The 15,438-nt window shown below is 37.5% G+C and overlaps 2 protein-coding genes across 2 annotated transcripts in view; one reads left to right on the forward strand and one right to left on the reverse strand.

Annotated features, from left to right (window-relative positions):
• LOC109101292 (kinesin-like protein KIF1C) overlaps positions 1-2,431 on the reverse strand; it is a 27,441-nt gene extending 25,010 nt beyond the window's left edge. Inside the window, exon 1 of the mRNA XM_042750264.1 lies at positions 1,976-2,431. The gene's annotated coding sequence lies outside the window, so the exon portion shown is untranslated. The remainder of the gene's footprint in view (positions 1-1,975) is intronic.
• Positions 2,432-11,295: 8,864 nt separating this feature from the next.
• Positions 11,296-13,794, forward strand: LOC109051894 (SPRY domain-containing SOCS box protein 4). Its single transcript, XM_042750829.1, has 2 exons — positions 11,296-12,054; positions 13,160-13,794. Exons 1-2 carry the CDS (start codon positions 11,313-11,315, stop codon positions 13,303-13,305), a joined length of 888 nt encoding a protein of 295 aa, XP_042606763.1. The 5' UTR covers positions 11,296-11,312; the 3' UTR covers positions 13,306-13,794.
• The last annotated feature ends 1,644 nt before the right edge of the window (positions 13,795-15,438 follow it).

A 15,438-nucleotide genomic window follows, 5' to 3' on the forward strand; every position in this document is an offset into this window, starting at 1 on the left:
CTTTGACTTAAGACCCACAGAAGCCCTGAAGGTGTGAAAATAACCACAGTTGATCAGAAAAGATGGCATCACATGAGAAGATCATCAGAAGTTAGAGATTACACTGTCAGATCAATAGACTGAAAGACTTAGACCTGATGAATCCCTCACACCAACTCTAGAAATACAGTCAGAGCATCAGCTGTCACACACTTATACTCACACACACACACACACACACACACTCACACACTTATACTCACACACACACACACACACACACACTCACAGACACTCACACACTCACACACACTCTCACAACACACACACACACACACACACACACTGATACTCACACACACTCACACACACACACACACACACACACACACACACTCACACACACTCACTCTCACACTCACTCTCACACACACACACACACACACTCACACTACTCTCTCACACACACGTACACCCACACACACACACACACACTCTCATACTCACACACAGACACACTCAACACACACACACATCCACACACACTCACTACTCACACTCACTCTCACACGCACACACACACACACACACTTATACTCTCACACACAAACACACACACATACACACACACACACACACACTTATACTCTCTCTCACACACACAAACACACACACACACACTTATACTCACACACACACTTATACACACACTCACTTATACTCTCTCACACACACACTTATACACACACACACACACACACACACACACACACTTATACTCACACTCACACACACACACTCACACACACTTATACTCACACTCACACTCACTCACACACACACACACACACTCACTTATACTCTCTCACACACAAACTTATACACACACACACACACACTCACACACTTATACTCACACACACACACACACACTCACACACACTCAGTCACACACACACACCACACACACACCGATAGGACACACTCACCTGTCACACACACACTTTACACACTGTTTATACTCTCTCACAGCTGTCACATATACACACACACACACACACTCACTTATACTCTCTCACACACACACTTATACACACACACCACTAATCTGTCTTAGACATGTCTCTCCACACACACACACACACACTCACACCCAGTCAGAATTAAAGGGCCGAGAGGAATTCATGTGTGTTTGCTGACTTGCTCCAGCTGTCACGATGCACACAACAGACACACACACACAAACACTCATTAGCTCTATCTGTCCAGACATGTTGTGTCTCTGTATTAGAATTTTGATTTATGAGGATGACTTCATAAGGCACATCTTTTTGACAGACTGTCATTATAGGATGACTTAATAAGGCACATGCAGAAGAGACTTTATTAGCAAAACTCATTAATTCGAGTGTTCAGAGTGTTTTATCCAGTCAGAGCTCTTTCAGTGTAATCAGCTTCAGCTGCTGCTTCTGGTGTCAGATCTTGAGTGATTGTGATCAAGTAAAGGACAGAATAACTGCAGTAATATCTCCAGATGAACTCTTACTGGACTGAAGCAGCTCAGCTTTACTTGATTCTCAATCAATCATGTTTTTTAGAGTCTCAAATCTGATCATCAGGATCTTTTGAGGAGCGTTTGTTTCCAGAAGCTTTACTTTCACTGTTCCTCAGCGGAGGAATGATCTTCACAAGCCTCCAGAACATCTCACATCTTCTGAGGAGCCTTTATTTCTTCATCTCTCAATCACTGCATTATATGTTTGGATCATTTACATCTCATCTCACTGACACACATTACTGAGATATAGAGCACAGACTCATATTCAGATCTGTTCTACTGTCTTAAAGATCTCACTGATTTACAAACATCTGAATACAGCGGAGCTCTTTTTCCTCCACATTCGCACTAGATCTGAATATATAAGACATAAAATCCAAATAGGACACAAAACATGTAAGTTAACACATACGCTTTAGATCTGAGGGACTGCCTCACCTTCACGGAGTTCCGCGGATCGCCGGTGTGTCGCTGCAGAGTTCACCGGAGGGGGCGCTGCGGCTCCGACTTTCACGCTATTTATATGTACACACAAACTTCGACAGTATTTGACGTTATTTCTCCGTTATCCGCGCCGAGTCCCCGCCTCGTGTAATCCCGGAGCCGCGCGAGGTTCCCGCCGCTGTCACGAGCGCCGCTCAGAAACTTTCCCGCGGAGGCCGCGAGCCCTTTCGCCGCGTGACGTGCTGTCCGGCCGCGGGAAGCCCGTTCGGTGCGTCTCGGGGATGATGAGGGTGTTTTTAGGGAGAAAAGGAGGAAAAATAAAGAGAAAAGGTCGCCGCTAGCCGCCCCCCGCCCCGTCCCGTCCTCGCGCAGCCGAGAGTCCGGCGAGTGACGTCACGACGGCGAACCGGACACCGGGGCGGAACCTCAAACAGACACAGAACACAGACACAACTAACGGAATTAATGTCTATTTTACATGGATTCACGTGTAGTATCATGGTAGTAGTAATAATAATAATAATAATAAAATCTTTATAATAATAATAATAATAATAAAATCTTTAAAAAAAGCGCTTAAATAAAACATCAAAATACACCAGATAAAAATGTATGGAAATAAGCAAAACACACTGAAACCGCATTAGAAATAAAAACTATATTAAGTTAATATAAAAATGTAAATAAAAGCTACCCTAAAGAAATAAGTTTTAAGGCGAAATTTAATAGATATATTAGGAGATATTTATAAGATTAAAGAAAGAGTTTTTAACAGTATTCAGAACATGAGGATTAAATGTTACATTTGAATCAAATATTACCCCTAGATTTTTCAATTTTGTATTTTGTTCTATAAGATTATATTTAAGAATTATTGAAAATTATTTAAGCTTTTGGTGGGTTGTGAGGTTAACTGTTGAGTGATGAGTTATTTTTTCTTTTATATAAGAGGAGAAGGAAAACCCACAGGCACAGTGTGATCAGGTCTTGAGTGTATATAGAGCTGAGAAGTTTTAGACCAAGAGATCTTAAAAGTTGACCAAGTGGGAAAATGGAAATATTAAAAAGCAAGGGGCCCAAAACTGATCCTTGAGGGACTCCACCACACCAACCTCTGATCTAGTACCACAATGTTTGGAATATTAAAAAGCAAGGGGCCCAAAACTGATAATTTTTGGAATTATTCTTAATTCTGACTATTTTCCACATGTTAGAAAAATAGTAGTAAAAACACATAAAAACTCATTTAAAGCTTTCAAACACCGCTGATTTTTCACATGTTAGAAAAATAGTAGTAAAAACACATAAAAACTCATTTAAAGCTTTCAAAGCACCATGGTGTGTGAAAGTACTGCTTACAGAGAAACAAATTTAGGGTGGCAGGGGTCTGTGAGGGGTGGCAAACACCAAAGCAAAGCTTCAGTGCATTTTAATTGCAATCTGACAACACTTTGTAGTTCATAAATATTGTGGTAAGCACGGTGATTGTGTTTAAGGTATACGAATTTAGTTTTTTTTTTTTTGCGTTTAAGAAGTTTGTAGAGTATTTGTGTTGTAAGCAAATTATTTAGTTTTTAGTTGATAATATTTTAACTAAATATTAAAATATTAAATCAATGACATAAATAAATTACAATAATTAAATAAATAAATAAACAAAAACTTTAGAATATCCTGAAATGAGAAAGAAATACAGTAATATCAAAGCACTGAAACTATTTGATTTTCTGTTATTAACAGAGGTGGGAATGTCTGTAATCACTCAGAACAAACTATCAAATATACTCTAGCAACACCCCAGCAACTGCATAGCAACCACTCAGAACATCCTAGCAACCAACTTTGGCAAACATCTACAACTCTTAACTGACCAAACCATTCACGTCTTTCAAACCTTTCAATCTAGTTATTCTTACAGGTTTTTTTCAGCTGTGCTTACACACATTTTAAAAACTTTACCTCTCTTTTTCCAAACTTTACACACAAACCCAAGAATCACACAAAATGTAAAATGTCTCTCATCTCTTGCAAAATGAAGCACTGCATTCAAAATATCACACACACATCTCAAAAGCAAACATCTGCAAACACCATTAGTCATAATATTAATTCCTGTTAGATGTGTGTGTGTTACAGAGAGAACTGTGTGTTGTGTTTCACAAAAAGTGTTTTATGAAGCTGAAAACTGAGTCAAAGGCTGATTATTAGTGTCTGGTTTTGTAGATTTGGTGTGTGCTTCTGCTGTTTGAGTGACAGCTTTCAGAAACTATATGACAAGCAAAGATTCTGTGTGTGAGCAGATGAAGAAACTGTAAATGCTAACAAATCAGATACACAGATGACTCTCCTGCCCAGGGAACACTGAGATCAATAACACTGTCACAAAACACTCTTACGATTCAGGAATTATTTCTGCAGCTCAATGTCTATTACATAAATTAAATCACAGATACAGATGTATAATTCAGCTATGAACATTTGGGGAAAAATCATGTTCATTTTACTACTGTAAAGTTATCTTGCACTAGATGAAAAGCACTAGAAAAGTTCAAATACCAAAGAATTGTATGAACGACAATACAGTACAGTAAAAATAAAAGTAAAAAAATATAAATGTAGCATCCTCTGCACATTAGTCCAAATGTCATTAGAGTGTACAGTACTTCAGTTTCTGTCTCCTGACACAAGACTATGTCTCTAGGCACTCATCTCTCAGTTCTGCACAAATACAGTACACATACAAAATGGTTACAAATAATATTTGACAGTCACACGTTTGAAGGTGTGCAACATGTGCTACAGTTTACTGTACATATAGAATAGTGAATGTCCATGATCTCATGTACTGGTACTGTACTGTATGTGTAAGTATAAAAGCGCTGTAGATGACTGGCTCAGCTCTCTCTCTCTCTCTCTCTCTCTCTCTCTCTCTCTCTCTGTGTCATCAGTTTCACCTAATGTTTAATTTACTCATTAATAAACTTTTTGAAGTCTTTGTTTTGAAAACTTTAATTCTTTAATTCTGCAATACGACTAGATTCTTACCTAACTCTGCTATTAGTTTCCCTGATCAGCATCTTATTGTTACAGCTTATATCCATGATGAAAGTGCAGCGATTAAAAATAGTAAATCATGTTTATCTGAAAGAGTAAGAATGCAAACAGGTTTTCTGTGAGGAGTTAGGTTTAGGGTTAGAGGATAGAAAACATTGTTTAGACAGTATAAAAGAAAACAGAAGTCTATGGAAAGTCCCCATAATACACAGAAACAAACGTGTGTGTGTGTGTGTGTGTGTGTGTGTGTGTGTGTGTGTGTGTGTGTGTGTGTGTGTGTGTGTGTGTGTGTGTGTGTGTGTGTGTGTGTGCTGGTTTAGGAAAATCTGGATGCAGGTGTTTCCTGGTACACATCATAGTTTCCACTGTAGTTATTATCACTGAACAATAGTAAATGGATTTAATATGTTTTACTGCAGCACCTGATTGTTTGAAAGTTGAGTTTTTCTTTGCAAAGCATGATTGATTTGTTTGATGAATATTGGCACAAAATTCACTCCATACATTTCATTTCATCAGCATTCCCACAATCTTAGAAATCTGTGGTTTCTAGACCTGTCACAAAATCTTATAAAGTCATGAAAATTAATCAAATCTACAGACGTTTTCGAAATTAATACAGTCTGGAAAAGTTATGGAAAACAATAAAATATGAAGCTATGGAAATACCTAAATTCTTGAAACATTATAGAAATACATAAAATCTTGAAAAGTTATGGAAATTGATCAAAACTAAAGAAATGGAAATGAAGTTGTAAAGTTATATAAACTAATAAAATACTGAAAAGTCATGTAAATGAATACATTCTTACAAATTCTTTGAAATCAATACAAATCTTTTTAACAAGTAATAGAAATGATTTTTAAGTTATTTGAAGCTCTAAAACACCTTTTACAGAGTAGAAAGTGCTGTTTGTGGGTTAAAAACAAGCTTGAATCACAAAGAACCAGATATGTCAAGCAAAGTCAGTGGTAATAATAGTGTAAAATCATTTCTGGACTTATATTACATTTCTGATCCTTGTCATCTGATCTCTGTCTGATTTCCATCTGAGCACCGTCTAATTTTAGTCTTGTCTCTCTCTGCCTGATTTCAGTTGATTCTCCTCCTGATCTCAGTCTAATTGTATTTTTATCTCAATCTGATCTCAATCTGGTCTGCTGTTTCTGATCTCCATGGGCCAGTTATTCAGAAGTAATCTGATCATATTTCAGCTATTGGATCGGATCAAATCTTGAAAATGGGTTGTTTAAAAGAAAAAAGATTCTGAAATCGGATTAGATCACAAAATCCACCCTTGGTTTTGATCGGATTAGATCACAAAATCCACCCTTGGTTTTGAACTGATCAAATCATCAGTTTGTGTTGATCAACGTTTGATCCAAAAAAGGATTATGCTGATTCCAGCAGAAGGATGGGTTTCAGGAACAAAAATGTAAAAAAAAAAAAAAAAAAAAAAAAAAAAAAATAAGTTTTTTAAACTGATCCAAAAATACAACTTTTGTAACATTTGTAACTATTGTAACGGCTGTCCCCAAAACACACAGTCTCATTCTCTCACTGTCATATGACATGCGCTTCATGCTGAACTATGTTTCTGTACAAGCTACATTTCACTGTTCTGCATACAGTATTTACAGTAACTCTCTGTCAGAAGCACAGTAAAATATCTTCATGAGTTCACGAAGCTTTGTTCATGTGCGTTCATCGAGTTTCTTTCAGTTGAAACCGCTCAGGATTATTTTAGTCTGGGACTAAGCTTAAGCCTCGTCTGTGAAACCAGCGTAAACTAATTCTCATTCTCTTTAAGATGTTAAAACACTATCAACTGCATCAAATGGTAACTTTAACACATGTGTCCCTGCAGCACAGAAGCAGTCATCAGTAGCACAGGTATATTTGTAGAAATAGACAACAATACATTGTATGAGTCACAATTATACATTTCTCTTTTATGACAAAAATCATTAGGATATTAAGTAAAGATTATGTTCCATTAAGATATTTAGTTAATTTCCTATCGTAAATATATCAAAACTTAATTTTTGATTAGTAATATGCATTGCTAAGAACTTCATCTGAACAACTTTAAAGATGATTTTCTCAATATGTAGATTTTTTTATGATGTCTGTTATATCATATCACCATATATAACATATATAATATCACCATGGTAAATGTTTAGAAACAGTTTCTCCTGCGTGGAATACGTCATCGGGGACGCACAGACAGGGCCGTAGCTGGGGTTTGTGGGGCCCCGGTGCAGGTTGTAACAGTGGGCCCTGTTTGAAATTGTTTAATTTGTATGTTTTTTGTATTTATTTATTTGTGCTATTTACACAATGTTTTAGTTTATTCAAGTGTGCCCAGGTACAGAAATTTAAGTCTTCACTGTTTGTGTCAAACCATTTATTCAGGACCTACCGAATCTCGTCCAGGTACAGGAACCGAATAATTAATTGTAAAGTAGCACTGTTTAAGTCTTCACTGTAAAAAATAAATATATGTAAGATAACTTTGATAGAAATGTATGTAATGGACTACAATCTTAGTATGACAATATTTACACATCTATCAATACTTTGTTGACTAATTACCAAAAAAATGCTTAATTTTGTTCAGTCTGTGGTGTGAAAAGGTAGCATTAGCAATTCAGGAAAAAACATAAACAAAACATGGTCAGGTCAAAGTGTCTGAATATTTTTTTTTAATCAGTTTCACTAGTTCACTGTATGAAGAATTTTTGGTTATATGTCACAGTTCGCTTTATTTTGCTATACTCACTTTCATAAATTGTAGTGTCCTGCACCTACTAGTAAAAAAAAATAAAAATAATAATAATCAAACATTATATCTGGTGTCTGAATAATTGTTGGTTTGACTGTGCATAAATTCTTGTTAAAACTACAAAGTAATTCTGTCGAGAGCAGTGAGTAATTTTCTTTCTTTCATTTTCTTGGATTAACATTATAGCAGCTAGTAGCTAAATTAGGCGCGGTCACTTTAAGAGACAATGAATGCATCCAACATAATACACATACGATTTTTTTCTCCACTGTTTACTTTCACTTAAGACATAACCAATAGTTTTTTCGAACATACTTTCTAAGATGGATATTTTGACATATGCTGTATGTATTTGCCAGTACAAGAGCAAAAAGAGGCAAATTCGGTGTTCAAGCGTTTTGAGAAGCCTCTCTCTGTGTGAGCCCTGAACACCAGAACACCGCGGTTGCTGAATTGGGCTCTTTCACATCCTTTTCTGTTTGTTTAAACTGCGATTTGTATTTGTTCGTTCAGGTGCAGGAGGAAGTTCGAGGAGAACTTCACAGTGGAGAGCTCGGTTCAGTGTTGCTGTCTGTGAGACGCGGCTCTCCGCGTGCGCACCGAACACAGCGCGCGAGAAACCAGCTACTCACTTCAGCTTTTCCGCGTCTTGTGTTTGGATGGTTTAAACTCTTTTGAATGTTTAAATTGGCAAGGTTTTAAAACACGTGAAAATGATAAGCTTTCGTGACGACGCGCAGCAGTGGCCTGTCAACTTTCCTGAGCGTCCAGACGGTTGAGATCGCCGGGGGCCCCCCAATCAGCCGTGGGCCCCTATAATCGTCACCACCTTTCACCCCACTAGCGACGGCCCTGCGCACAGACGTCACTCTCGGTGCTGGCCTTGACTTGACGGCCGGCGCTGACGTCGCGGGAGCGCGCACGGGAGATAAGTGACGTTTAAATGCGGGATGAACGGCGAAAGGAACGGAGTCAGCGCGCGCACTCACGGTGAGCATCTCACGAGGAAACGCTTCAGTTTTTTGCAAAGTTTCAAGAGCAGGTAAAGTCCACTATACGAATATTAATAACATTATGGATTTATTAAGAATTTGTTATAGATTAAATTTACGTATAAATCTATTTATTATAGATTTATGAAGTATTTGTTTTATAATTAAACCAATTATACCAATAAATAAACCACTGTTTAACCCGTTCAGAATTAGGACGCATCGAATGACACACACAAACAAAGGACATTTATAACTAGTTTTAAAAGAGTGACAAAACCAGTCATAAGGGTCAGTTTTTTTTAAGTGAGATTTATGCATCATCTGAAAGCTGAATAAATAATCTTTCCATTGATGTACACGATGGTCGAGATACAACTGTTTGAAAATCTGGAATCTGTGGGAGCAAAAACATCTAAATATTGAGAAAATCATCTTTAGAGTTGTTCATATTAAGTGAATTTTGATCCATACAATGTATTGTTGGTTATTGCTACAAATATACATGTGATAGTTATGACTGCTTTTGTGCTGCAGGTCTTTCTTTCTTCTACAGGACTGCAGACCTGCCAACCTTGAGTACCATCAGCTTTTACTGATGTACTGCTTACCCTAACTGGTTGGTTCATTCATGCTATTTAAAATAGAAGAAAAAAAAAAACTCCAGTACATTTGAATTAAAACTCCAGTACATTTGAATTAAAACTCCAGTACACTTCTATATAAGGCTGGGCGATATAGAGCAAAAATGATGTCTGATTCGCGAGATACGGTAGCATATATCTCTGTATTTTGTATTTGGATTAAACTAATAAAGTGAATGTAAGCATGTAGGCATATATGTGCAAAAAGGGTTAAAATCATATTACATTAACATTGCAATCTAAAAACAAAACGAATAATTTTAAAAGCAGAAGTTAAAGTTAAACTAAAAATGAAAATAATAAAAAGCACAGACTAATTGAGTAAAAGGCTATTTTGATTACCCCTTTACACTTTACAGTTTGTGCTATCAGACATACACTTACTTGTAGGATTAAAATTATACATATGTCACATTTATTGTACAACTACAAATATTTCAGTAAAATGTATATTTTAGAGTTATTTGACTGAGCTCTGTGTGTTTGGTGCGCATGCGCGGCGCTCGTTCTGAATGAAGTCTGAGGAGTTTAGCTGAGAATCACTAAAGCAGAAGCTCATGCACTTCTGTCGGGAAAATGGAAATATTTCCATGGTTTTTTAACATTTACAGATGGAGAATATACCGGTGAAATGCAAGTTATGCATTAAGTAAAACAGCACATCTCAGACACATTAAACAGCGCGTCTCTGTCAGCCTCACACAGAGCACCTGACGCGGCTATAAACACTACAGGCTACTAGGACACAGATAAACAAATCAATTATTTAAATGCAAAACAAACAAACAAACAAACAAAAAACGCTCTGGGCTGAGTTTCCCAAAAGCTTCGTAAGCCTAAGAAGTTCGTAAAAACGATCGTACGACTGATCTTATTATTACGGTCTGTTTCCCAAAAGCATAGCACTTGAAAATGATCGTAGATCTACGAGTGCTCTGGAGTAATCGTAAAGCCCTAAGTGCATCGTAAGAAAACAGATTTATGCGGTCACCTGCAGAACAATCGGCAGATTACACCTTTAACTTTATTCAAGTGCTTTATTCATGTGATAATAGTTAAATTTGAATTTATAAATGAAAATAATTAAAAAGGTCAGAAAACAACAACAACAACAACAACAACAAAAAATACAAATACACACTAAATTAAATGACTGAACAAAAAAATGAATAAAATAATAATGTAGGAAAAATGCTTCAAAGACTGGGAAAAATAGGGATAAACTAAATAAATAAATAAACTGTCAATGACTTACTGATGTGCAGCCATTTTGGGCCTGGAAATGAAGTCTCTACAAATATACTTTTTTATATTATATTATATTATATTATATTATATTATATTATATTATATTATATTATATTATATTATATTCGAGCTGTCTGGAACGCAGCATTATTAACATTTCAATAAACGAGCGTGTACCTACTACAATTACGAGTCATTCTATATTTCAGCACTTGACAAACGGATAGCGACTCATAAGTAGCACTTAAAGCACAGCTACGTGCGACTGTGTTAAGTGCATTTTTGGGAAACGCACGTGAAACAATAACGAACGATTGTAAAATTACTCATAGAAAACGCTCTTAAGCGCTAAGATCAATCGTTATCGGGAAACCCGGCTCTGACTGGTTGAGCTCTTGATCTGTTTCTGTAGCTTGTTTTGAATACTGCGCGTGGTCTAGTGACGAATCATCACTCTGAGATCTAAATGTACAGGTTGGCAGGTCTGGGATTGTCTGAATTTCTGTTCAAGTTCAGTTAATACTATAGTAGGATATTAAAATAATCGACTTTGTAATAACGATTTAAACACTATTAAATGACGATACTAAACTAATGTCATAGTATGGTGACCGAAGGGTGGTTTTGTGTCTTTGAACAGGAAGTTGATGTTATTTTGCGATCTGATTGGATGGGGCTCACACTGTGCTGCTGGCTGAAGGACGGCGGTCCTAAAAAACACCATAAATCCCGATCAGCATTCTGTCAGTTTTCTGTAGCCCCACCCATTCGCCTGGCGGTGCTGTTAGACACGCCCCCCGTCGCCCCTGGAAACCCGCGGTCGCAGTGGAGCCCCACCCACCTGTCGACCAATCTGAAGGTGTGTCCATCAGGGGGGCGTGTCTCTCGCGCCCGTGTGGAGCAGAGCAGCGATGCGGTCCGTGGCGCGGTCGGCACGGCGACGGGGCTCCATATATGGGAGGTGCTGTGGGAGGAGCAACAGAGAGGAAGCCACGCCCTACTGGGTGTGTCCACACACAAATGCACCCTTCAGGCCTCAGGCTACACGGTGTTAATAGGCGGAGACTCCTGTTCCTGGGGCTGGGAGCTCTCGACCAATCAGCTGTGGCATGATGGGAAGGCGGGGAGGCGGTACCCTGGGGGCGGAGTCAGGGGCGTCTTAAGTGTTCCAGATCGTGTGTTAGTGGTGGTGGACGCAGACGCAGGGACGCTGGGATACGTGGTGGACGACTGCTATCTGGGCGTCGCCTTCCAGGACCTCCCCAAAGGGGCGGAGCTTTTCCCTGCAGTGAGCTGTGTTTGGGGAGGGGCTCAAATCTGCCTACGCTACCTGTGTGGCATGACACGTGAGTGTGACATCATCACATCCGACACCAATGACATCACATCACAAAGTGATATAAAAAATAATTTTATCATTTTTTTTTTTAAATAATTAAAAACTATATATTTTAGAGCAGTCACTGCAATTATTAACGAAATAAATCAATTAAATCTGTATGTGTGTGTGTGTGTGAAAATATTCAGATGTAACCCCTTGTAATCATTAACATTTTCTTGTATTAGTTTTAATTTTCATATTTTTTGATTTGTTTATAATTTTTTTTATATTTATTACTTGTTATAATTTTTTTTTACATGTAACTAGTTACTCCCCAACACTGTATGTGTGTGTGTGTATATATATATACATATAAAATACAAATATTTGGAAAAAATCCAACTTCCATCTATTTTAAAGGTTGACAGTAGAAAAAGGAATAAGTCAGCCACAAGAACTTACATTGTCAAGTTTATTTTCACATTTAAATGATATTTTGTTGTAAAGTTGTTACGTTTGATTATCGTTCTCTTCAGTCAAGTTTCTTTGAGTAAGCATACACTCAGAGTATTTTAGTTAGTTTAGTGTCAGAACACACTCCAGCTCTACATGACTAGTATGTGAGGATAATACTCACTTTAACATCAGATGAAGATTATTCTGCTTAAATCCACAAGGAGAAATCATTATTATGCTCAAGTTTTTATATCATGTTTGCTGAAAGCACAGACCAGCTCTAAAGTTGATCATATTTTCCACACGTTTAGAATACGGTCATTAATCTCATCATTTCTCAGCTTCAGGGATGTTTTATAACGAGAGGACACAAACACACAGCGCACACACAAAACAAGATATTTTTATCCACACATTTTTCAGCATTAAATGAAATATACAGTAAGTGCTGTTAACATTAATGCATTAACACAATCGTTCTGTGATTTTTGAATATATCACATTCACATATCAATATAGCATACTGTATATTTCTATATATAAGTCAAATCCAACACAAATCAGACACTGAATGCTTTACTACTAAATGCAAGGAGATAAACAGCAACTAAATATTCAAGCTAATAAATGTGTATTCTGGGAGTGCTTGATCAGCGCAGGTGTGTGTTTCTCAGGAGACCCACCTGCTCTGGAGGCTCTGAGCCGTTTATCTGTGCGGGGGGCCCTCGGAGGGGCCGGGCCCCGGGGCCGCATGCTGTCGGTCCCGTCTGCTCTACAGCGCCTCCTGCTGGACACACACACTGCAGAGGAAGAGCAGTGACACTGCACTACACTACATACCTTCATTTACTTTATTTTTGTTATTATTAGTTTTTCTAATGCATGTTAAAATTGCAGATGTGTTCAGATTGTCACTCAGAATCAAACTGCACGACTAAATCTAGTCATAAAAGAACTGTGTGAAGATGGTATATTCTCTAAGTCCCTTTCCTCTTGTTTTTCTTAACCTGTATGTATGTATAGAGATATATATAGTGAATATTATATTAATACTTAAACACACATATATATATATATGCTTAAATTTATAACTGAAGAAGTCCTGTTTTTTATTTCATATGTATTTATTGATATATAATGTATATTTTAATATATAAAATGATCTATCTTTTTGCAACTTTTACATTTAGTCATGTAGCAGATGCTTGTCTCCAAAGAGACTTACAGATGAAGACAATGCCACTGTTTCTCTGTGAAGCTGCTCTGAAATAATATGTATTGTATAAAAGCTCTATTTTAATAAATGTGACTTGACTGGAAAGTACTATGAGTTTGAAATTAACGCTTTACTGTTATAACTGTCCATCTGGAGAATCACGCCTTTCATTATGAAGAATATCATCATATGAGGCTGAATCTCATGAATATTCAGGAACATAACTGCACAATGCACAATAACAACGACATGATGGCCTGTTTATGCAGCGCCGGTGTTTCAGGACTCGGTCAGTATGAATGAACGAGTGTCACCTGATCAGCAGGGGTTGATCTTCTGGATCAGTCTGTCACAGATCCAGCTAAACACACACTCACACATGAAAGAAAAACACTTTAAGATGCTCCTTAAAGACGGGTGAGTGTTTATTTCTAATGTAATAAAACTGAGTAAAACGAGGTCATCTCCAGACTCTGTGAGGTCCTCCTCTGCGGCTCGCTGTTCGGGACGCTTCGAGACGACACACACGCCTAAAACACACCAAACACACATTATAAAGCAGATAGTTCTGTCCTTGATTCTGATTGGCTGAGCCGCGTTCGAAGCTGTTATAAATTACTCTACAAAGTAACATACGCCTTTGTTTACTTCTGTGTGTTGCTCACCTTTGTTTTTGTTTGTACCACAACTGTTTCTGAGGAACTACATTGTTTGGTGGAAGAACACTGTTTTTATTAATATCATTACACTTTATTTGCTCGGTTTTATTCTGTTAGCTGAAGTTGAAATTAGCACACTCTATCTAGATGGCCATCTTTAAATATCTACACAAAGCCCACAGCGTTGAAATGATGCACATATGGACATTATATGTGTTCTCAACACTTGATGATTATCTAATCAAAACAACAAAATACATCAGTCACACACATCAGGGAAAAGCTCCGCGTCGCGTTAAGCTCGAGAGGCGCTCTAAAACAGTTTATTTAATCACCAAGCGGGCAAAAGTTCACTTCAGGAATGAATCATGTGACATAAATGAAATTAAATTAAAACAGCAAAACTGAAAAACAGAGCGCTCGATCCTAGCTCTCTCTCTGAACACATACTAATGCAGCATCTACTCATCTGTAAACATGCACTGCTCCCGTGTGTTCTGAGCCTCACTGAACACTTCTTTAAAGCTTTATCTGAAATTAAAGTCTTGTTTTATTTCCATGACATGTGGATAAATGAGCACGATACTAGTCTATATAAACTGAGAATGAAGAATCACATTTTCCTCACGATTCTCCCTCCATGATGCTGACAAAGTCATGAATAAAATAGACAACTAAACTAAATAACATGCAATTTACTAGAGGTTCTGACAACATGTAAGCTGCTGCAGTCTATTTATAAAACATATTCAATATTCAACAAACTGTAAAAAAAAAAAAAAAAAACTTAATCAAGTTTCATGATTCAATGACTTGCTCATAAAGCCTTCACTTCAGAATCAAATTTTTTTTTTGCGTCACTTGTCGCCACCTGCTGGTGTTACGCTGTAATTGAGACAGTCTTTATTTGAAGCTTGTAAAACAGTGATTTAATCTATTTTGACAGCTACTGTAGACAAGTGTTCATATCTGAGCTACATATAAACTTTCATCCCAGTGCTTCTGTGATTATCTGGACCTTTAGGTCTGTTAACTGCTCTCTTGGGGTCGGCGTAAGCAGATGTGAGTGTGACTCAAG

This window comes from Cyprinus carpio, chromosome B23 (assembly GCF_018340385.1).
Source record: "Cyprinus carpio isolate SPL01 chromosome B23, ASM1834038v1, whole genome shotgun sequence".
NCBI lineage: Eukaryota > Metazoa > Chordata > Actinopteri > Cypriniformes > Cyprinidae > Cyprinus > Cyprinus carpio.

What these genes read in the sequence shown, in the direction of transcription:
- LOC109051894 (XM_042750829.1), top strand. Translation starts at nt 11,313, where the DNA reads ATGGTGACCGAAGGGTGGTTTTGTGTCTTTGAACAGGAAGTTGATGTT. An exon ending in CTACCTGTGTGGCATGACAC is followed by an intron (nt 12,055 to 13,159) that starts GTGAGTGTGACA and finishes TGTGTTTCTCAG; the next exon opens with GAGACCCACCTGCTCTGGAG.